Source organism: Leptosomus discolor, chromosome 14, assembly GCF_034619465.1.
Source record: "Leptosomus discolor isolate bLepDis1 chromosome 14, bLepDis1.hap2, whole genome shotgun sequence".
In the NCBI taxonomy this organism is placed as follows: Eukaryota; Metazoa; Chordata; class Aves; order Leptosomiformes; family Leptosomidae; genus Leptosomus; species Leptosomus discolor.
In genome coordinates this window covers 3,105,080-3,127,946 of record NC_141404.1, presented here as the reverse complement: position 1 = coordinate 3,127,946, position 22,867 = coordinate 3,105,080, and the positions used below count along the sequence as shown (strand labels likewise).

The 22,867-nt window shown below is 42.5% G+C and overlaps 1 protein-coding gene across 4 annotated transcripts; it reads left to right on the top strand.

The window, feature by feature from the left end:
• The first annotated feature begins 654 nt into the window (after positions 1 to 654).
• Positions 655 to 21,537, top strand: EPN2 (epsin 2). 4 transcript variants are annotated; one of them, XM_009959800.2, is made up of 8 exons: positions 655 to 1,360; positions 11,621 to 11,733; positions 13,239 to 13,331; positions 13,606 to 13,762; positions 16,583 to 16,756; positions 18,371 to 18,463; positions 19,366 to 19,581; positions 21,171 to 21,537. In XM_009959800.2, the coding sequence occupies exons 1-8, from the start codon at positions 766 to 768 to the stop codon at positions 21,506 to 21,508; spliced, it is 1,779 nt and encodes a 592-aa protein (XP_009958102.1). In that variant the 5' UTR covers positions 655 to 765; the 3' UTR covers positions 21,509 to 21,537. The 4 variants fall into 4 exon arrangements, with proteins under 4 accessions (XP_009958102.1, XP_009958101.1, XP_086329033.1 ...); XM_009959799.2 differs by having other exon boundaries at positions 13,239 to 13,336; positions 13,584 to 13,762; XM_086472907.1 differs by having other exon boundaries at positions 11,621 to 11,745.
• Positions 21,538 to 22,867: the final 1,330 nt, after the last annotated feature.

Below are 22,867 nucleotides of genomic sequence, written 5' to 3'. Positions count from 1 at the left end.
CCCAGGCCTCAGCTGGATGCAAAGCGCTGTTCAAGATCTCTGCCCTGAACTCGAGCGTGCTTTAAACTTACCTGAGGTTTCAGGAATAGCTTGGTTAATTTTTAGGAAGTTTGCTTATTCTCTCAGTGCGCAGATTACTGCAGCAGTGGCAGCAGACCGCAGTTGTCAAGTGTTGGAGGGAAGCTAATGGCTGCTAAGCGTGGAATTTCTAATGTGGTCTCATCTCGGCTCTACAGGCTAGCCTTGTAATTTCTGTAATTAAAATTCTAGGTAGGTTTTACCTTGTTGGGAACTAAATCCATAAGTCGTTTCTTGGACTTGGTTTCTGTGTTGCTTTTAAAATTTTGCATTTCCATCAGCATGGATGTCGTCTTGCTTTTGTCTTGTTCAGCAGTTCAGGTTTTTAATCTTCAGTGTTTAATCTTACTGAGCAAGTTGTTTTCAAAACCAGATGTCCTGAAGAAATTCGGGGAGAAAATTCGTCAGTTAACTCTAGCAAAATTTCTCGAAAGCGTACCTAGGTAGCTTTTCATGTAGGAATAACTAAAGACACAACTAACGGGCTTTGTTTTCTTTCCTCACGCAGGTCATGATTTTCATTTTCTCGTGTCATTCTCTTGAAGAGAGGAAATGATTGTAGTGGAACGTGTTACAAATAAGCCACTGATACGGAGCCTTCGTAGTTCAGAAACGTTCATAGAAGAGCAAATATAGCCTTTTTTTGCTTGTGTTCTGGAATCTGTCTTGTTAAAAAGGGAAATAAAGATGACGACTTCGTCTATTAGACGGCAGATGAAGAACATTGTGAACAATTATTCAGAGGCCGAAATAAAAGTTCGGGAAGCGACCTCTAATGACCCCTGGGGTCCTTCCAGTTCATTAATGACTGAAATAGCAGATCTGACTTACAATGTTGTGGCCTTTTCTGAAATTATGAGCATGATCTGGAAACGACTGAATGACCATGGCAAGAACTGGCGACATGTGTACAAGGCCCTTACTCTGCTAGATTACCTGATTAAAACTGGTTCTGAGAGAGTGGCGCAGCAGTGTAAAGAGAATATTTTTGCTATCCAGACGTTGAAAGATTTTCAGTATATTGATCGAGATGGTAAAGACCAGGGCATCAATGTGAGGGAGAAATCCAAGCAGCTAGTGTCTCTTCTGAAGGATGACGAGCGACTCAAGACAGAGAGGGCCCAAGCCCTGAAGACCAAAGAACGCATGGCTCAGGTGGCCACTGGAGTGGGTAGCAATCAGATCACCTTTGGCCGAGGCTCCAGTCAGCCAAACCTATCCACCAGCTACTCAGAGCAAGAATATGGAAAGTCTGGAGGATCCCCGGCGTCTTACCATGGCTGTAAGTACAAGCAAAAGAGAAAAGAAGTTTCTCTTCCGTTTCTCTTGAGAGATTTTGTGTTGTGCTTTGCTGTTAGACCCGAGAGTAAATGATGGCTGCTAGGAGGATTAGTGGGCTGACTGCGAGGGGCTTTTTTGCAGCGGTGAGTCTTTGTAGGTCTGTTCCGCATCACTGCTGTCTCTTCAAATGACTGGTTAAATGTTTGTTTTGGAGAGGATGTGTGTATTGACGTAAATCAATTTAAAAAGCAGTTGTTTACTGTCAGTTCCCAAAGGTAGCATTGTCAAGCTGCTTTTGTGAACACGTTCCAGTGTTGGATGCGATAAGCCCCCAACCTCAGTAGGGAGGTTGTGAAAGGATTTTTTTGTTTGTTTCTTTGTTTCTAGTTTTAAAAGGAGTGCCTGAAAATCTGTTGTGTAGAGGGCTTTCTGTTAAGAATAATTCAAGAAAAAATTAGAAATACAGAGTATTTCCTGGATCATTTTACTACTTTCTTTGTGTTGCTGCTATTTTACTTTGGGAAGAGTATTGGTATTTGATTTCCTTTATTGCTTGCTCAGTGGTTCTTAGAGTAAACATTGACTATGTCTATGTTTAAATATTTATACTATCAGCATTTGGTATGTAAGTATCAGTACTAAATACTGTATTTCATTCTTAAAAAAAAAAAAGTACAATGATGTGGGAAGAGTGGATTCTTTCTACCATTGCTTGGGGGAACTCCCTGTCATGTTAGGAAGAGGCCTGACTTGGCACTGATTCCTTCTTAATATAAGTAATGGTCTGATGAAAGCTGCTTTGGCTGGAATGTCAGTGGTTGTGGTCTAATTGTGAAGGAAAATCTTTCCCTTAAATGAATGCTTATAGTGTGTGGAGGACTGTAACCGAGCCAGTGTGGTGGATCGATTGAGCATCAGTTTTAAGAATCTCAAGTTTGTCATGTCCTGTGTCCCAAAGTGCTTCTCGGGTTATAAATACGTGAATGGTGTCGGTACCCTGCCACGCGCAGCCATTTTCTGTGGAAGGCAGTAGGAGTAGCAGGACAAACTGAGCGAGGATGAAGAAAATCTCTGTCCATTTAAAGCTATGGAGAAGAGCAGGAAAAATTATTTTTTTTTTCTAAAGGAAATATTTTTGGGATGCAGGGTTCAAAAAAAGTGCATGAAGGTTTCAAGGTATGAGAATTTTAATCTTGTCTCTTAATTAGCAGTGGAGTAACAAATGCCTTGTTTTTTCTATAATAACCATAGTTGAGCATTGATTTAGTGTGAATTTTTAAAGGAGAACATGTGTAGTTATCACAATAACTTTTTTTTCTCTTGAGGTCTGTAGATATCAGTTGACTACAACAAAAATTCTTAATTTAGGAGATAGCTTGAAATATTGTTTTTAACTTATGCTGTGGACTGAAATAATAGCCGCTAAGGTTTGCTGAGCACACCTTTGGTTTGTTCCACGGGGTTATTTCTTCACCAGCTCTTCACTTTAATTAGTGCATGTAACTATTGTTTGTCTTGTTAAATGCTACCAGAGGCTTCAAACTATCCCTCCCAGCCAGGATTGAGCAACACAGGGTGTGTTTCTGGATTGTTGTTCCTTGGACATTTTAAGGACTTTGATGGGGGACTAGATGTCAAGAAGCAAGTTTGATTATTCTTTCGGTACAAAGTGGTGATTTACTGGATGCTCTCATTTGCCCGCATGTGACTTTGCTGTATGCCTCTCTTTGCAGGATTGCTTTTGAGGTGATGATTTCTTAATCTTTTTTTTTTTTTTCTCCTCCCCCATAAGCATGTACCTAAGCAGCTTTACACATCTCAGGCGCCTTTTTTTTTTTTTTTTTTTTTCGTTTGGGTTCTTCCTCTGTTGCAGACTCTCCTGGCCTTAAATTATCTGTCAGCACAAATACAGATGGTTGTTAAGTTTTTCTGATCTGTATCTTTCGAAGTTTTAATATGTTCCTTGTATGGTTTAATTGAGTATAGCAAAGCAAACCAGCACCTTATGAAACAACTGTGCTGAGTGCTTCTGATAATGGAAAACTTTGTGTAGAGCTTTGTCCTTTATCCGAGGAAACCAGGAAGGAGCTTCATCAAAATCCAGACATTTAATCTGTTACATAAATGTAGGGTTATTCTTGAGCCTTCTAAATTTAATGGAAAAGATGCTTTTCATTATTTAAAGTGAGATTGTATCTATCATGTTTTCTTTTGTTCTGTAACGATACCCTTCTTTTGTTCTGAAAATATGGATTCAGTAAAATATGTAAAAGGAATTAAGTTATGCTTTGCTCCTGGGAAATACTCTCCTTATAACAGTTTTAAGATGCGGTTGCTGTACTGCATAATCTGGTGGAATTGTCTTTCATTCCTCTGAGCCTTTGAAGAAGAGATCAGAGGCATTTAGATTTGCAGTCTATAGCATGAGATTTGCCTATTAAAAATGTACATCTACCCTCTTTGCTAAATATTTAGCGTGCCTTATTAACATTCAAATATAAATAAAGTCTGGGAGAGCGTAACAGCCTTTTTACCAACACAGCTAAGCGGAATGTTTCATCTCAGTGGTTTGGTATTGGCGCATTTTACTTTTGTTTCTTGCTAGGTGCAGTGCGTGGGGATTGCAGATTTTGAGAGTGCCTTCCCCTTACTTGCAAAGATGATGTTTGGCTATAAAATCTCCTCGTTTTTGATACTTTCTTGCAGAAGATAAAAAGCCTGAGCTGGCTGAAAGAGTTTAATAGTTTCTCCAGGACAGATCACTAGGGCAACAAGTAACTTCCAGTGGATCCTATGTCCGGATTGTGTGTGAGGGATCTCTCCCCCCTTCTGTCAGTTACTGAAAGTGCAATATGGGATCAGTCAGTGGGCCCTTTTTTGTTCAGTTTCTTCAGAATGTCGAGTTAGCTGCGCTGCACAGCATTGCCTAGAAACACTGCAATGCTCAAACTGCTGCTCTTCTCTAGCTTCCTGAGCATGTGTGTAGGCTTGTAGCTGACAGTGCGTGTAAGAATTGGGTTTTGTATGTGATGTTGAGCCAGAAAGTTTTTTTTCTTGTAGAGTTGCTGGTCTTTTGTGTCCCAGATTTATCCATTATGAAAAAATAAAAGCATGATTGATAGCCTGTATAGTGTGATAGAATTCAAGATGGAAAAGGATCTCTTGCCTGATGTACTGTCGTCCCTCGCTGCTGCGGGCCAGACGCGCTGGCAAGTAAGTATGGGGTTTTTTTCCCGCTTCCTTGCAGATATTTTCATCTCCTCTCCAGCAGTCCTTTAGAAACTCTGGAAAGTGAAATGGTGAAGCATGATAGTTTTTAATAAAATCCTTTCCCCCAAAGCTTTGCCTGAATGACTTCATTGGCCCTTAAGAGCTCTGTGCTATAAAGCTTGTATAATTCCAGGGAGTATGTTATGGCATGTATTACTGGCTATTGATGCAAACACTTGTAAAAGTATGAGTGTGTTTTTGCTATCTAGTCTTGTAATCTGTAAATGGAAGCCAAGGGAGATACTGTAAAGCTAAAAGCAAAAATAAAGCTCCTCCCAACCTCCATCTTGGCAACAGTTTCTGACACACTGGGGACAACTGGCTGTCTTCCAGCTTTAAGCCAGGGGCAATTAGTGTTGAGATTAGGAACTATTAAATATTCCATGACAATATACCTACGTTTTTATTTTGGAGAATGTGTAAATTCTATGGAGTTGCATGAAATCTGAGGTTGGGTTTTATTTCCTGTTAAGGGAAGGTTCTTGTGTGGTGCTGAAACTAAACGTATTGGGGAGAGGAAGGAATATAAGGTCAATGTTTGAAATTTTTTGGAGCAATAGTTCCCTGCCCCTAATCTGGCTTTGTGTCTAAATATCGTCTTTAAACTAGATGTTAGTCACCCAGTTTTGAAAACTTCAGCCTCTTGTTCCTACCCTTGTTTCATCTACAGCTGCTAGTGATCACTTAAATAGGATTCTGGCTTTATGGCTGCATGGGGAAAAGTAGGGTGTTCTTAATATAGACCTCTTAATTCTGAACTGTGATGCTGTCTCAAGCCTGGGAGTGTGTTTGTCAGAGTTTCCTGGTCCTGATAAAGTCCTTCGCCTAGGACTGATCTTTTTAAAGTGTTCTTTCTGCAGAGGCTTGCCCAGGAATACTGCTCTGGGGCTGCACCGGAGTGGGCAGCATGGCAGCAGAGTGCTGCAGTCACTGCTGTGGGGCAGGCAGTTCAGAGTACCTGCAGAACACTGCGCCCCGCAGCAGCTCTGAGGAGATGGGGCAGGAGGGCACGGACTCGGATCGCCTTGTTCTTCCTCAGCCGCCTTGGGAGCAGGTCGGTTGTGACAGCTGAGCTGTGGCTGCTCAGGCAGCGAGCAGTGCAGTCTGCTGCGGCTCCTTGTGACTGGGTGGTTATGGGAGTTGGAAAAATGATGGAAAAATGCTCTGCCTGGAGGGAAGCGACTGACAAAGCCAATTCCTTGGCACCCCTGCCCCCAGAAGATGGTGTATTTGAATTAGTTTCAACTTCGAAGGATCCCTGGAACACGCTGGTCCTCTTCCTGTACCGACTTTGTGTTTTAAAACCAAGTTTACTGAAGTCCCGCTTTTTAAAGAGGTCCAGTCCTGTTACGCCTAAAGCAGGACCCACCTGTGTTATTTTGGGTTGCACACACGTCCTTTTTCCTTTGGCCATCTGCTGCCTGGGGTTTGGGTTGCACTTTTGGCAGAGCGAGACCGGTGTGTGTTTTAACGTCCTGGTTCCCCTTACACAAATGCGGCAGAGTCGGGAACGACGCACCGTGCAGAGCGTGACCTGATTTTAGAGGAGCACTTTGCCCGGAGGAAGGCCGCTTGGCTGAGAAATCAGATTCATTATACATACAGCCTGTTTGATAAGAGTGGTGAAAGATGGACTGAAAAGGGCTTTTATGGATCTTGTGAAATGCCAAGTCTGTTAACCTTACCTGTAAGGATTTTTGGGAACAGTTTTCTTCAGCCGAAATAATGAGTTTTAATATGTCCAGTGATTATTCACATTAAGTTGACTCATTATTTATTTTGTGAAGCGTCAGCAAGTTTGTGTTCACTCATGTATTTCGTCTTTGTCTCCCCTTTCGCTTGGAGTAGAAAATAATTCAGAGGAATTACTAATTTGGCTTTGACACTGTAGGAGGAATGCTCCTGGTTTTAAAGTTTTGGGGTTTTTTTAATAATCTCTTCTGCATCTTTGCAGGTCGGAATATATCTCTGGCCTTCCAGTTTAGTCAGGGAGTATACAGCATATTATCCAGCGACGAATCTGGATGAGCTGCATGGATAATTTCTGTAATTTGAGGTGTTGAAGGAATTTGGTAGACTTCTGTTATCTGTCAGACGTCACTTGAAAAATTGATATAATCCTTTCACTGTAATTCTATTTTTCTGATGCTCTAAGTAGAGGTGGGAGATGCTGTTGGTGTAACCAGGCTTCTGTAGTTGCAGTAAATTACCTGACTACGTCTATTAAGATGAGTGTAGGGATCACCTGAGAGCAAAAAAATGCTCTTTAACCAAAGCGAGTCTTAAGGATTTGTTCAGTATTAAACGAATTTCGGAAGCGCTCTGTCTGCTCCAGTGCAGTTAGAAATCATGCAGTAAGGCTGCTCAGCTCCACCTTGTCGCATTAATTGGTGCTATTAATTCTCTTCTTGTATTTGAAAGATCTCTTTAATTCCCAGTGGAAAGGTGGATTACACAATTCCTTCTAGATTAAGCAGTTTGCACATGCCCTTTCATAATTTGAGAGGTTAGCTTGGCTTTTTGAAAGTATCCCCATCTTTATTTGAATAGTCTTTCATTTGAAGACTAACAAATGGGCTCTCCAGTTGGTTCCCAGGTGAATTGCTATCAGTTTCTAAGTTCTTACCTTGATATTATTCTAATTTTTCAAGTCAGCCTCGGTTTTGTCTGCCTTTGTAGGCGTACCAATTGAGTGAGGAGACAGCTTTTCTCTCTGTACAAATGTGACTAAGAACTGAATTCTGCTCTTAAGAACGCCACCTGCAAATGACAAAGCTGGGGCTTATTTTCCATGGCATTCTGTGCCATCACTTGGTCTAGAGTGACATTAAAAAAAACCCAAACCCAAACCCCAAAAAATGAAGCACATGCTTCTGAATGAAAATACCCAGTCTGATTATTATTTTTTTTTTTAATGCTGGGACTGATTTTTATCATTAATATAGGAAATGACTCCACTTTCTAGCTGTGTGCTGTGTATACACTTTAACTCACTAACTTAACCAAACCTCTAGATGTCCCTCCAAAAGAGGGCTTTTAACGTAGCCAAAACCCAGTAAATTACCAATAGATACGTATGAAAGACGTCATAGCCTGTACTAGAGACAGATGGTGGAGCAGAATCCTGCTTTAGTGATTAACTGAGGTTGGAAATTATTTCCTTGCGTTGCAGCTAGAGCCTGGCTGAGAAGACAGCCCGGTGGCCTGTCTCCCTGCAGAAGCAGATACCCCTGCACTAGTTTCTGGGCAGCTTAGAGGGGCCAGGATTTCCAAATTCTCAAAGCAGCAACAAAGCAGGGCTTAGCAGGTCAGAATTGATCTATTGAGTCCCATCTTACATAAACATCTGAGTTAACTGTCATGTGCTGTGGAATAAGAGATGCTTTGTGTGGCAGTGATACTGTTACTGAGGCAATAACCTTCATGCTAGAGCCTCGCGACTAAAACGTTAATGCGGGACGAGGCCAATGTAGAAGGGCAGACCTAATACTGTGGGAATTGAGGAGTGAAGTTTGCTGGATAACACATGTCAGATTACTACCAAGAGCAGTGTTTTGAATTTCCCTTAATCCTTTCTCAAAAAAAAAAAAAAAAAACGCTGGCAGCTATTTAATGTAGATGGTTTTATAACCACTGCAGAGGTTTAAATGTAAAATAGCAACATTTTTATCAGTTTTTTTTAATGCGAGACCCAAGGAAGAATTTCAAATTGACAGTTTTTTCCTTTATTTGTAGAAGGAGCTGTAAAGTGCCTTTTCGAGTTAATAAAACCAAGTTAGAATGAATTGCTGAAAAGCCTAAAAGTGAAAAGAAATAAGCTATATCTGTGAGACCCTTTATTATCTGTGTTCAGCTCCTGGAGCCGCTGAATGCTGGTCTCTGTTGGGAGCTGTGAGGTCATGTCGCTCCCTGCCAAAACGAGCCTGCCCTTCCCGTGCGTGGCGGGGAGGCGAGGACCCACCGTGGGAGGGCGAGTGAGGTGCTCAGAGCAGGATGCGACCCCTGCTTCTTGCAGCGTTTTAGTGCAAAAATGCTGTCTGCTGTTAAAGCTGCGACTGGTGAGGCTTTCGGTAGGTAGTCCTTCGTGTGGAAATGGGAGGAAAATCAACGGACTTAACCCATGTCATGTAATTTTAAAGTCATTCTACCATCAGCTTCTTCGTTTTTTATGGAATGTAGCTAGGCCAGCAGAGATGGAAAAACCTCCTGTGCAAAGAGTGCAGGAAATCATGTTCTTTGCCACAATTGCAGTTAAAGAACTAGAAGACCAGAAGGTACCTGCCTGCTCATAGTCCAGTAGCCGTCTGTTCTCAGGTGGCTGTGGTGGTGTCCCGTTTGTATGTTTATCCAACTCCGGGTTTTCAAACCAGATAATGACTCTTTCCTTCTATAATTCGTGCTGGAAAGCTGCTCCTTTCTATTTGTATCTCAAATCTGTTCATGGTCAATTTATGCTACTGGTTCTTGCCCCTTTATCTTAAATAGCTTGTCTGACTCCATAGTACTTGCAAGCCTGATGCATTTAGCAACCATGAACTGCTCAATCTTCTTTTTGCAAAGATAAGCACATAAAATATTGTCTGTACTCAGAAGGAAAGTGTTTGCACATCCGTTCTGTCTTGAAATCATCTGTCTTGGATTTGAGCGACCAGACCTGCACATGATGTGTTAGATGAACTCTGACTAATGCTGTGATGCAGTAGTGCTAATGTCAGTAATCGCTCCATTAGGTTGGTGCCTGGGAGTTGTCATGTGGTTTAGTCCTAAGGAAAGTTCTCTGTATCTCTGCACTTGCCGTTGATGCCCCCAATTAGCAGAAAGTGGTCATCAAAGAAATGACTTTTCTTTCTCTGTATCATCCCGTTTCCTTCTCAATCACGTGTTTTTCTAATATTTCCATTTCTCCCTCTAATTTGACAATTTTTCTTAGCATTATCTTTGCGTTTTCCCGTAACATCCTGCATTTGTTTATTACATGATTTCTCTTAAGGTCAGTCTTAAAGCCAGTTCTTGAGAAACTGTAACTAAACTTCCTTGGTGGTGGTAGGCAGTTTGATGTAATCTCTTCTTCAACTGGGACTTTACCTGTTTCAGTTCTTACACTACCCTCTGCCTAACAGTAGCATCCTATTTAGTGTCACAAAATGCTTTGCTGAGTCCACGTAGATTACTGCTTTTCCTTTTGACTGACAAATCAGAGAAGGATCTACAGTTTTTCTGTCATGGGCTACCTTTTGGTAACCTCCTGTTGAGTTTTATCCTGTTTCCTTTTTCTTTAATTTTCATATTAAAGAATATTCAAATTTTAGAAATGTTTTAAGGTTATATTTTCCATGCTGTCAGACATCCTGTTATCTGATGCCCTTTATGTTCCTACTGTAAGTCTGTAATAATCCATATAATATATTGGAGAGCCTGTCTGTGACTGTTGGAGCAAAACGTACTCGTGAAGCAGGCTAAATTTAGATAGTTTATATGAGAAAGTTTGGAAAAAGTAATAGACTTGAGGTATGAGTAACATCTTTCTGTGAAGTAAGGCGCTTGTCTGGTTGGCTTGAAAGCTTCAGGATCAGCACAACGTGGAAGAATCGTTCTGGGTGATAAATTTACTTGTCCCTTTAGAAACGGAGTGGGATGGGATGGCCCATTGGGTGTATGGTGGAAAGGAAGGGTCATTCCTAATTTATGGAAAGTCACCTTCCTTCTGGCCTGCTGGATGAGAGAGAAGGTTGTGCTTTTTATTTTGTAATGTCATTTTGTCCTAAGACTTAGGGGGAGGCGAGACTGGGAGATACCTGGAGGACTAAAGTAGTGACTGAAAAAGTGTTGTTTAAATTTACCATTTGGCAATCTAGTTTTTACATGCCCACTGACCTATTAAGAAGGACGCTGATTTCTTTGAGCTTGACATACTAGTTTAAGTGTTTCACTTTCTTAAATGTCAATGTATATTTTTCCAAACAAACTACTGTTCTGACTGTTAAATACAAACTTTCTTGCCAGAGGAGGATGAAATTTCTGTGTAAATGATTCGGATGCTAGAGAATTATCTGAGAGAGAGAGCGAGCAGAAAATTGTTTAATTTAGCGATAAACCTATTAGTGTTGTCCTCTTGGGATGGGAATTTCTGCATGCTACTGTAGTGAAAACCTCAGTAAAAGAAGATTTGTATATGGAGAAATTGTGTATTTTAGCTGTCAAGCTTGACTGTTCCTTGAGGAGGAGTGGGGGGAGATCACCGCTAGTTCTTGGCTGGTAGAAGTCTTCATCCAAAGAAAGACCAACCAACTACAAAACCCAAACCACTCCCCCGACCTATATACCAAACTTTGTTTTTAACAGAGAACGACACAGTATTTTTGTAAATTTTGAGTATGAAAAGCTGGCTTGTTTGTCTCTGAGACTGCTTAGCAGTTAAGAATAGTTCTTTATCTGTCCCATTAAGACTGTATTATTTTACAGAGAAGTGGGCGGTATCCAATTTTACCCTGATACTGGCCAACTCCCAGCAAATCCTTACTGACATTGGAAGATGTAAGAAATAACAGCAAATGTTTTCTTGAATGATTAATTCTGTAGGGTTTTTTTTTAAGTTAGCATCCTGCCCTCTGAAGCTCTGATATGCTGAGACAGGGTACCCAGCATTCGTTAGTGACTCCTCTTGATATTACAGCCCCGCTAACACAAAAAGCCTTTGTTTTCCAAGGACGTTTTCCCTTTAAAGCAATTGAGCTGCCTTGCAAAATTTTCCCTGCTTAATTGTTCTGGCTTGTTAACCTCAGCCTTGGTAGGAGCTTTATCTCTGATGGTTGAGGGAGCTGGTGGTGGCTGGCGAGTCAGTGGCCCCTGGCACTCCGGGGGGCTGTCGCGGGCTGGGGCCCTTTGAGAATGGCCGTGTGAAAGTGGGGTGGTCTGGTCAGAGAAATAATCAAACCTGTTACAGCTTTTTGTTGTTTGGGGTGTTCAATTTGCTGGGTTTTGTCTCCAACAGCTACGTCCCCTCGAGTTTCCTCTGAGCTCGAGCAGGCCCGACCTCAGACGAGTGGAGAAGAGGAGCTCCAACTGCAGCTCGCGCTGGCGATGAGCCGGGAAGTGGCGGAGCAGGTCAGTTCCCGTGTAGGTTTTCCAAAGTCTCCGTGCTTTGGTAGTTGAGACTACAATCCTGTTGTTTTTTCAATGGCAGCTTGGCTTTGCTCCAGGTGGAATAGGGGGAGAGAAAGGCCATTTTGGAAGATGTTGCTCTTTTATTTTTTTATTTTTTTCTTAAATCTCTTTTTAAAGTACCTTCAGCCTCCGAGCTGTTGAGACTAGTGGAAGATGACAGTCACTTTGCAAGAAGACTTTGTGTGGGAGGATGTTAATCATCACATTATTGAAGATGTTTTCAGTTAGGAAGATCTGAAAACATGACTAGTCCTGAAAACCTTCATTAACGGGGCCAGCATAAGAAATGTCGGTGAATTCTGGTTACAATGAAATCTTGAATGATCTGTACGTTCGGTAAGATTGTCTGGAACAGGAGGGTGACCTGACACAAAGTACTAGAATATATAAAGCACCTGGTTTAAAGTAACTCAGCTCCTAATCTATTACGTGGGTTATGTTACTGTGTTAATTCTTAGGAGGTTCGTTCTGAATTTGGAGTAAATGCTGTGATTGTGGATAAAGTTTATTGCATGTTAGTTTATAACGAAGTTGTTGAATCTCAGCTATGAGTGAAAATTCAAGTCAGCCATGCTGGGTGTCTGTAATAGTTTAGAGGCTTCCTGTGACAAGTTTAGCTTCCTGCTGTATGTTAAGCATTAGTATCTCTGTGCTTGGAAAGGGAAACTATCACCCAGTAAACTTGGTAATTATTGAGCAATAAAGTTAAAAGAAAAATCAGAATGTTGAAACAGCTTAAAAAAAAAATCGCAAGGGAAATAGCAACTGGGGAATTGGTCAACTTCTGAAAGATGTGATGCAAGCAAAGATACTTGAGGTAGTTGGATGCACCACAAACGTGGTAGTTCACAGATGTTAAAAACTGACAAAATAGGCGTGGAGTTGGCTGGATTAGTTCGCTTCACATTCTTTGTAACAGTTGCACCAGGTGTGGAGGGAAGCTGACAAAAGCCAGGAAAACTAAAGTTTAAATCACTGCATCCTTCAGTGGTGATTTGAAAGCTCAAAAAAATGCAGTAATTTAGAGATGGGATGTTTACTTTGTCTTTAAGTTCTGCGGTGGAATTTTGGAAAGGACCTTTCATTTATAGCTTTCCCATTGGGAGTAAAACAACACGAGGGTAAATCTTGGTGAGCAAAACGGACGTTGTTATGATCACGCTGTTACGCTGGTGTTCCAGGGTCAGGGTGCTCCTGACCTCTGTTTGAGGCAAGAATCACCAGAAATGTTTTTTTCCCCACACTTGTGTTGTGTCCAAGTTACAGCAAATAAGCCTGGCGATCCCACCCCGCGTGCCTGTGGTGCGCATGGCTCCTAGGGTGGCAGGGAGTCCTGCCCAGGCCTTCCCTGGCAGGGTCCTGCCCAGGGGGCTAGGCACCAGGAGGGAGCGAGCAGCACAGTCTAGGCTAATGGTCTCTATCAACAGTGTTGATTTCCTTTGCAGGAGGAGCGCCTCAGACGCGGAGATGATCTGAGATTACAGATGGCTCTGGAGGAGAGTCGCAGAGACACAATTAAAATTCCCAAAAAGAAGGAGGTAGTGCCTTCGACTAAGAAATTCCCGGTTATGCTGCCAAAAGCTGAAATACAGTAACACAAAATAGCTTAATACTGAGCTCTTTTATGCTTTTGGGATTGCTTTGTTGTATAGCTTAAAGCTTCTTCCGTGTGGGTTAAATTTCAAACTACTAGTCAATGCAGGTGTGTAAAAGGAAAAAAAAAAAATAATAAAATTGCTTCTTCACTCTCATGGGTTTGTGCTTCGGCTTGGTAATGCTCTTGATTAAAGCTCAGATTATTCCTGCCCTCAGCATACCACTTTGTTGGACCTAATGGATGCCCTGCCTTCGTCGGCACCGGCCCCGCAGAAAACGGAGCCTTGGGGACCTCCTGCTGTTGCAAACCAAACTGATCCCTGGGGAGGATCCACAGTTGCAGCTACTGCCTCTGACCCATGGCAATCATTTGGTAAGAACAAACTGCCAGAAGGAATGCTGGTTTAGAAGTAGTTTGCTTTTTAACGTGGAAGGTTTCAGAGTTTCTCAATGTGCAATGTCATGCTTGCTAACGACGGTGTGAGAGTCCATTTTGGTTGTTTCCCAGGCAGGGCACTGTGGTTAGGAAGGCCGTAGATCAGAGTTAATACGTCTTTAATTGCTCCTAATGAAATGTGACGTGTCTATTGTCAGAACCGAATGGATTAAATTGTTTAAATGGAGATTTTTGTACTACACCAAAAAATGGAGGTTACCATTTCAAATATTGACTGTGATCCTTAAGGTTTTGATGCTCAATTCATGGAACCTGTTTCTGAAGTGAAAAGATCCATGCTTACATCTTCAAGAGCAATTAAGCCCACTTCTTTGCGTGTTTGCTTATGCGTGTGTGTAGCTGCCGGTGCTGTGGGCTGCTGTCTGGGTTAGCCAGCGTCCATCCAAGGAGTTACTCCTTTGCATAAGGAAGTTGAAGGTTTCTCAGGGTACGACGGGTTAAACTTGCTACTTTTGTGGAATTGGAGCTGGATCTATTTTTTGATGGTTTTGGATTTTTTCTTTTTTTTTGAGGGGCAGGGGGTTTCTATGCAAATGGAAGCTTTTCCATGAAGGCTAACAGCTTAGTTCTGTCAGGTTTGCTTCAGGCTGGTGATTCTACGACCTCTGCTATAAAGTGCTTCAAAGTCATTTGCATTAGCATTCAGCACACCGCCGTCCAGATTCCTGATGAAAATTTTAAAGTTTAATAATGAAATGCATTTTTTTTTAACCCCTCCTGGTGGCATTAAAGGCACCTACATAGCTGCTGGGCCAGCTGCAGCTCGTTGTTTTGAGGGTAATCTTTCTTTTATGGTGATAAACTGCAAGCATGAAATCAGAAAAAGTCCAAGTTTTGGGGCCCAAGGCTGTTCAGTCTATCTTTCTGTGGTTGAAAACCAAACGAAATCCGCCTACTTCAAATCTTGTGCTCGATATATCATCCTCTGACAAGATTTTCTTTGCATCAGTTGCAGCTGTAGCATTTCCTCTCAGTGGCTCTGAACTTTATTAACGCCGTAGAAAACCCCATTGTTCCAGCTTGCTGGTTACTTGGCTCTCAGGGATAGTCATGAAGATGTAAGATTTATGGATTTGGTAATAAAAGAGTGACTCCTTCAACTGTATTTCTCGAATCCTGCATGTGCTTTGGCATTTCAGTAGAGATAATGGGAGCTACGGGAAGGTAACTTCTCAAGTGCTCTAATTTTGTGTGCTCTCTTTATGGAAGAAAAGACGTTTTTGAAAGCTTCCGTTTCTGCGAAGTGCTGTCGTTAGCATTTCTGGTGTGGCGTTGCTCGTAATGCAGCACTCAGGGCAGATAAAGGAAATGAAAGTACCGGTGTGGGAATAATTGGATGTACTTGGAGAATTTCAGCATTTCCTGGTCCGAAGCTGCTGCCTGTTGATGAAACAAAGACAGAACGTGGCAAATTGGAATTTGTGCCACTGTGTGTAGCGTTGAATTGGTTTTCAAGAATATTGTGATGCCAAGGGGGTTTCTATGGAGTTTTAGAAAAATGATATTCAGTTGTAACTTAAAGCCCACGTGGTGGTTAAAGATAATAGCCCTGTACCGCGGGGGTAATCCTGTCCTGCTGCTGGGTTGTTCTCATTTAGTGATGAAACCGTGGCTGGCTGAGAAGTTTCATTGGAAAGAGGAAACGCGTTTGCTCGCCCTGACTCGAAGGCGACTGATCCCCGTAGAGCTGTGCAGGACGCGCGTGTGAAGTGCTGGGTTCCCGTTCCTGCGCTCTGCTGGTGGAGGGCGGCGGGGGGTGGGCGACGTGGGGACAAAGCCAAGAGCAACACCTTCCAACACGGGCCTGGCCCCCTGCAAACCCGAAATGTGATTTGCTTCGGTGGTCCTGGGTTTGATAAGCCAAAATAGTTTTGTTTAATAGTAGAAGGAAGGAGAGGTCACCTAAGCTGAAAGCGATAAATTAGTAGATTAGGGAGGAAGAGGAAGAAACTGGCAGGAAATTGAGGCAAGTTTCTTTCTCTTTCCTTCTCCCTTTACTGCCTTATTTTGTCACTTTACATAAGGAAGCCCTAACCTTGTGTGCGAGCACTTGGGCAATCTGAATTTGTAGGGATGAAGAGCTTCTTCCAATAAAAATGGGAATCCTGAGAATACGGGCATTGGTTTAAAAAAAAAAAAGTTTAGGAAGGGGTATCAGTGGGCAGCTTAGATCTGTGTCAGGAGTTTGTGCTTACAAATGGGAATAAAAAAAGCACAACTAGCTCAGGGAAGCTGATTGTATTTTCCTAAAATAACAGTGTGGTTAAAAGACTTTGAAAACTGTTCCCTTTGAATCTTACAGATTTCTTTGTCCAAGCCTTAATGTTGTCTATTTTGTACCTTTTACACATAAGCTTTTTAGAAACCTTCTTTCCTGCGAGTTCCTAAATGTACCCTGTGATTTAGGTCACCTTCAGTTAGATATTGACTGCTATGGTGGCAGCATCTGTAACAAAAGCAAGTTTATTTTCTTATTGAAACTGAGGATGTTTTTACTCAGTTTCAAATGGGAGATTTGTTTTGTTCGTCTGTCTTGCACAGAATTTACTTGTGCTTGTTGTTCAGCATGTGTGACACGGAGTGCTGAGACTTACCAGTATTCCTAATGCTGAACTGCTTCACCTCTTTATGGTTAGTATTAATGGGCAGTAATGGCTCAGCAAGAAAGAACTCTCCAAGGAAACCTTTCCAAAGCGAAGCCGGACTGACGTGTGTTCCTGCTGGCTCTTTTTGCAGGTGCCAAACCAGCTGCTTCTGTTGACCCTTGGGCAGCACCAGCAGGATCCACAGCTCAGTCTCTGTCCAAAAATGTTGACCCTTGGGCTCCTGCTCAGCCATCTTCTACTGCAGCGAAATCTTCTATGGATCCTTGGGGACCAGCACCTGCAAACAAACCTCTCTCTACTTCTGGTGAGAAACGGTCTCATCCCATGTCCATATCGCTTGAGTAACACAGGTGAAATCCAAATGATTTTCTTGCATTGCTTGGTTAAAGGAAGCTGTGTGCTGAGCAATTTGCAGAACTGGTCTGTAAAATAAAAATAAAAAATAGCTGGCAGTGAAAAGAACTTCAAGTGTAATTATTCTGACTTAGAGCTCTGAATTCACGTTGCTGCTTTGTGCTTTGTCCCTTCTACATTCTTTTATTGGTGTGTGTGGATGCATGCTGAGCACTTGCGACTGCTGCTGCCGCTGTTGGGTTTTTAAATGGGTTTTATCTTTAATTAGACGAGGACTTAATTTCTGGAAATGAATGATACTGTAATTTTACCTTTCATCATGATAAATAGCTCTGCAGATGGATGTCTCTGCAGCCGTAGATTGACAGGTTGAGCAGCTCCACGCTCTTGAGGAGACTTTTAGAGGTGCAAATGAAGGTTTGTTACTTCAGACTGAGGGTGTGAAAGCCGTCCCCAGCCCTTGCCTGGCAGGATGCAGAAGGTGCAGATGTAATTGTCTGTTTATGCTCTGTAACTAATGCGACCTTGATGAGTCTGAGTACCTGGTATTTTCGTGTTGGCACCGTGGCTAAACGCATCCTAAATGCATTTTCTGCTGGTCCTTCATCTCCACATGTAATAAGCAAAGGAATCTGAGTACTGCAAAAATCAGTGCTGTCTAATCAGCTTTTTGCTGGTCAAAGGACAATAACTGGATCATTATGATTCTTTAACTATGGTGGGTCTTTGTTCTTGATAAGGAGTATTGTTACACACAACCTTTGCTCATTCTCTTGGGTTTTGGGTTTTTGCCCTCTTTATGGAGCTAAGGCTGTACCTTCCTTTGCTTGAAAGGTGTTGAAGGTTAAAGCTAAATTAGCGAACCATTTCAACTAATAAAACAAAAAAGGCAGCAAACTTTAAAGCTTTTCAGAAGTGTGATTGTTGTTCATTTAGGCATGGTTTTTCTTCCTCCATTTTGAGGGAAGGGCGTGTCCACGTTTTGAAAACGTTAAGTTTTTATCAGTTGCAAACCAGGGGCGAGTTCTGGTGCTTTAGCTAACAAGGCCTTCCCTGTAGGTAACCTTTTCCATCGCATCCCTCCTCCTTTTAACTTTGGAAGCGCCAGTCAAATCATCACTAAGTTGTAGCAGTGCTACATTTGTCTTTGGAACCGTATTCCAAAGGGTATTTTACTTGAGGGCTGATTAACACACGTTATATAGTTTCGGCTGTAAATTCTTTGCTGTTGTCTTCTGCAGCAATATGTGCCTATGCGTGTGTCTAGTGCAAACCACTCGCTAAAACCCCAGCAGGCTGAGGTGTGCCTTAGGTTGTGATTTAAAAGCACGTTGGTCTGAATTAGTTGGCTAATTCTGTAAGAAGGACAGGTCTCTGACATTATCCTTCTCCCTGGTCCTGGGTAAGAGTAGGAGCACTCGAGCTGGTCCGAACTGCTGCCCTGGAACCTGACAGGGCGGCTTCTTGGTAGCATGAATGGGTTAGAAATTGCTTTTGGTAGGATCAGGTGTGTGATGCAACTGAAGATCTGTTAATGACAGGGCTGTCTTCTTGTTTTGAACAGGAAGTACATCTTTTGACCTCTTCAGTAATTTGAATGGTACAGTTAAAGATGATTTTTCTGAATTTGACACACTTCGAACTTCCAAAAAGCCAGGTATGAATCAGATTCTTAGCATGTGGACAGTTTGGGTCATAGTCTCAGCAACAAGTGTCTCCTCCTAGATTTTATTTAAAAAAAGAAATAAAATCGACTTTCAGAAAGGAAAAGATTAAAGCTGGTGATAACGCAGCAGTAAAAGCTTGTTAACAGATTGGCCTTTGCATGAACTGATGGGGAATTGGCCTTTTGCGTTGTAAGCCGTAGAATTTCACTCTATAACCTTTTGCTGCATTCACCCAGAAATCTGACTTCTAAATTCAGTGTCCAACCTGTTTGGCGTATGGCTTATGCTCAGAGAGTCAAACAGAATGATGTTGACTTAAATGCGTAAATTCTAGTGTGTAACAATAGCAGGAAGATGAGAAAATACACTTTTATGAATGCTTTAATTTATGTTTTATTTGGTCATTAGTCACTGAAAGAAGAACTGCCAGACCTTAACGTGCAAGTACTTTCAGGATGGTTCTGCCTGAAAGAGTGGTGACTAATTCAAAGCTGAGCCTAGGCTTCTTCAAGACAAAAGAGAAAACCTGGGTGGGATCTAGCCAGGAAGGGTGCAGCAGCGGTGTAGTGCGCGGGCAGAAGCCAGGACTTTTGAATATCATCTCCTTGGAGACTCCGAGCCCTGCCTGCTGTAGCATAGCTGTGAGAACATTCACCAGGGCAAAGCAGGTAGCGCCTTCAGCAGGGCACTGCAACTCGAACGGCAGCTTCTCCGTGCTCTTCTAAAGAACATTTATCTGCTTGCGTGCTGTAAGGGTGTGACGTGAACTGAAACACTTGAATCTGGCTAACGCAAACGTTAGATTTTAAACGTTGCTACCGTCAGAGACTTCAGGGTTTTCTTTGCTTGACTGTGTAGATGAATAAGTTTTTTGTTTTTCTCTTTGTTTCAGCTGAATCAGGTTCCACTTTGCCATCTCAGCATAGCGGTACCACGAGTCCTGATCTCTTTGATTCCCAGCACTCGAGCGTGACATCAGGCAAACAAAGCGCAGCTCGGAAAACCCCTGAGTCTTTTTTGGGCCCCAATGCTGCTTTGGTGAACCTGGATTCCCTGGTGTCTAAGCCGCCGCAACCTGTCACTTCACTGAATCCATTCTTGGCACCAGGTCTGTTTCTGCACGTTCCTTCGGTTTTCTGTTTTAGCTTTCCCTTCCTATAGCAAAACCCGGCGTAGCTCAGTCCTGTCGGATTTGACACCAGCTGGTTTGGGTTTGGTTTTGTTGATTACTTCAGCCAACAGATCATGACTGAGAGCAGGAGGGGGAGGCGGCAGGAGGGTTTCAGGGCACGCTGCCGGACCCTGAAAGCGCAGAGTTTCTTGCCTCTGAGGCTGATCTAATGGGCTTTGTTCAAGCAGTTTCTCTTTCACTTTTGCCCTTGCTCTCTCAAAATGATCTGTGTTAGGAGGAGGCTTTGGGTTATTAAAAATGGCTGAGCTAAAGCTGATTGATTGTCAGAACAGGTAAGGCGTGAATGTGTGGCCACCAGAGAATCCCTCGGGAAGAGAATCGGTCGTAGGTTCTCGTGGAAGCAGGTGGGAATTGCCCTTTGGCTTGTGCTACAGCAGGCACAGCAGCGTCTCTGACTGCAGCCTGAGGTCCCAGGTAGCAGCCTGCAGTATGATCTGGTGGCTTGCTGGTTAGGCTGTCTTTAGGCTAGCTTGATACACCAGCTTTGGTCAAAACACACTCTCAGTGTATTTTGGGAAGAAAAAAAAAAAAAAGAAGCTGTTGCAGTTCTCCTCAGGTGGGCCCCTGTTCGAAATGAGCCTTTACTTAGAGAGGGCTTGGACGGTGACACTGAACACGTGGAAGATGTATGTGTTTTTTAAAAGCTCTTCGCATTTCTGTGCGACTCTAGTATGGTGAAAGACTTTAAAATGCTCTTTCAGTATTTATTTTCTTTACTGTTCCAATGGAAAAAAAAAATGACAATTTATTAAACTCCTTGGGTAGGAAAAACCCCAGTAATTCTGAACAGCCTTGGCAGTGTTTAGCAAGAGGAAGTCTGTGTATCTGCCATTACCGGTTGCTACAAAAAGTTTATAAGGGGTCACTGGGCCATCCAAATAACGCTGTACATACACGGTAAAAGGAATTTGCGGTGTTGGCCGCAGTCCAAAGAACCTCAAACGCTGGGAAAGTTATTCTCTGTTTTTTCTACCACCGCTGTAATTCGGAAACAACTTGTTTACTTCATGAATTCTTGTCAAAACTCGGTGCCAGAAACATACACAGCTTCTAAATGGAGTTGACTGGATGACATCTTGAAGCAAATGTACAAATCTGCGGCAGCCAGATCGCAGTAAAGGAGTACAGAGAGCCTGCAGTTCTCTTCCGTAATGCAGATTTTAAGTAGCATTTAGAAGAAAATAATTAGCGAGCTGGATGTCACGGTTGGGCGTGTTCCAGGTAACCAAGTTGAGAACCTGTCTCGGCAGAGGCCGCCACCAGCAGTGGAAGCTGTTGGTCAGCGAAGGGCTGTTCTGTGGCCTTGGTAGGGTCAGGGGAAACACGTGGTACTTGTGCACCAGGGCGCCCCGCCAGGCAGGGTTCTCCGCGGGGCATTTTGGGGTGGGGAGCACGTGGGGAAGCGCAGAAGGGGCGTTCTTTGCCAGGAAGGAGGATCTCCAGAAGCTCGGTGTTTATGGAGGTGCCATCTCTTTCCCTCTTCCCCTTTCTTCTCTCAAAACCAGGCGCCGCTACAGCACCAACTCCAATCAACCCCTTCCAAGTGAATCAGCCTCAGCCGCTCACTCTAAATCAGATGAGAGCGAGTCCGGTGATGGGAACCAGCCCTTCTTTCAGTGCTGTGCCACCGATAAGCATGGAGCCAATACCTCTGTCTTCCATGGCCCCAGTGCCTGTGGGGATGGCACCAATCCCAGCTATGGGCACTGTGGCGTCTATAACGAGGATGGGCCAAGGGCTGAACGTGAGCCTGGCAGGATCAATGACCCAACCTCTTCACAGTACAGGAATCCCGCCGTCAGCATCCCAGTCTGCAAATACAACTAACCCTTTTCTCCTATAAAGACCCGATTAAAGGAACTTTTCTTTTCATAGTGTTTCCAGGCTGAAGTCTTTACAGCGAAATGAACGTGGCCTGTGTGGACTGAACGGTGTGTAAGAGACTTGGAAGTAGATTTGCAGTTTACAGTTATGATCTTTGAAGAGTTGTCTCTACTTACCAGTTAATCTAAATCTAGTCTTTGCTACAGATGGTACCTTACTTTGGCTTGTTGAGCATTATGTGAAATGTTCAGACTTTTCACCAAAGTTAGATTCTGCCCATTTTGTTACTTTGTTAATCATTTCAATACACTTTCTAGGGAGAACCTGCCATTTTAAACTCCGTTGGCTATTTTGTAGATGTCAGATGATGTGCTGGATCCTGAGATTACTATTTACCTGCATCTGTCACTTCCTATGCCCATATGATAGACCTGAGGTTCAGAGTGCTAGTGAATGTTTTGCACATAACTATACACAGTTCTAGACTGTTGGTTCACCCATAGTCCTTACTCTTAGAAGAGAACGATTCGGAGGGCCCAGGGGGCTGGGTTTTATGCATTAAACATTGCAACGCAAAATCGCACTGCTTTCCTCTCAGAGGTTTGACTGAGAAAGCGAGCTTGTCTCAAAGGAGAGAGAAAAAAAAAACACAAAACAACACAAAACCAACAAAAAAAAAAAAACAAAACCACAGACACAAACCCCAAGAACATTCTCAAGTTGTCGAGTATAACGTGTGCTGTCGTATGCAGTGTTGAATTTGTACACTACTCTCTAAGGACTCCTGAGGAACTCTCTGTGAGTGGCATGCTGCACTCGTGCTGAGTGAGTGTCCTGCTCTGTGCTTGTCCAGTACCAGCTTCGTTCGGAAGTTATCGTGTATTTTGTTTTTATTTGACTTACAATGTGAGTTGAAAGAACAGAGAAATACAGCGGGACAACTTTGAATTCAGTTTCACCGGGGCAAGCTTTAAAACTAATTCAGGCTTAACCTTGCTATATGCAGTTACTCTTGTATACTTTTGCACATATTTTGTTTAGTACCGTTTCATATTTGAGTTTGCAGAGTTACCTAATAGTCCTTTTTTTGCTAATTTTTATAATGTGGTTCTTATTTAACTGTCTGGTTTTGATAGATTTATCAAGTCTGGCTGAAAAATTAAGATATTGGCAAATGTCATTTTTATGGTTTTAATGCCCTCTTATTTATGGTTTTAGCTCTTTGTTTCTGTAAAGAGAGTTTAAAAGGGAAGATTAACACTAAAATATTTACTTTTAAATGAAGTCTTCATAATGCAAATCGAAACAAATTCTCGTGACTAATTATTTTTAGATGAATTGAATTTGAGCATAACGTGATTTAAGACTACATTAAAAA

Bases quoted from the DNA above. Each gene is read 5' to 3' on its own strand.
- EPN2 (XM_009959799.2), top strand. From the start codon at position 766: ATGACGACTTCGTCTATTAGACGGCAGATGAAGAACATTGTGAACAAT. The intron at 11,734-13,238 runs GTCAGTTCCCGT...TTTCCTTTGCAG, and splicing joins GCCGGGAAGTGGCGGAGCAG to GAGGAGCGCCTCAGACGCGG. The intron at 16,757-18,370 runs GTGAGAAACGGT...TGTTTTGAACAG, and splicing joins CAAACCTCTCTCTACTTCTG to GAAGTACATCTTTTGACCTC.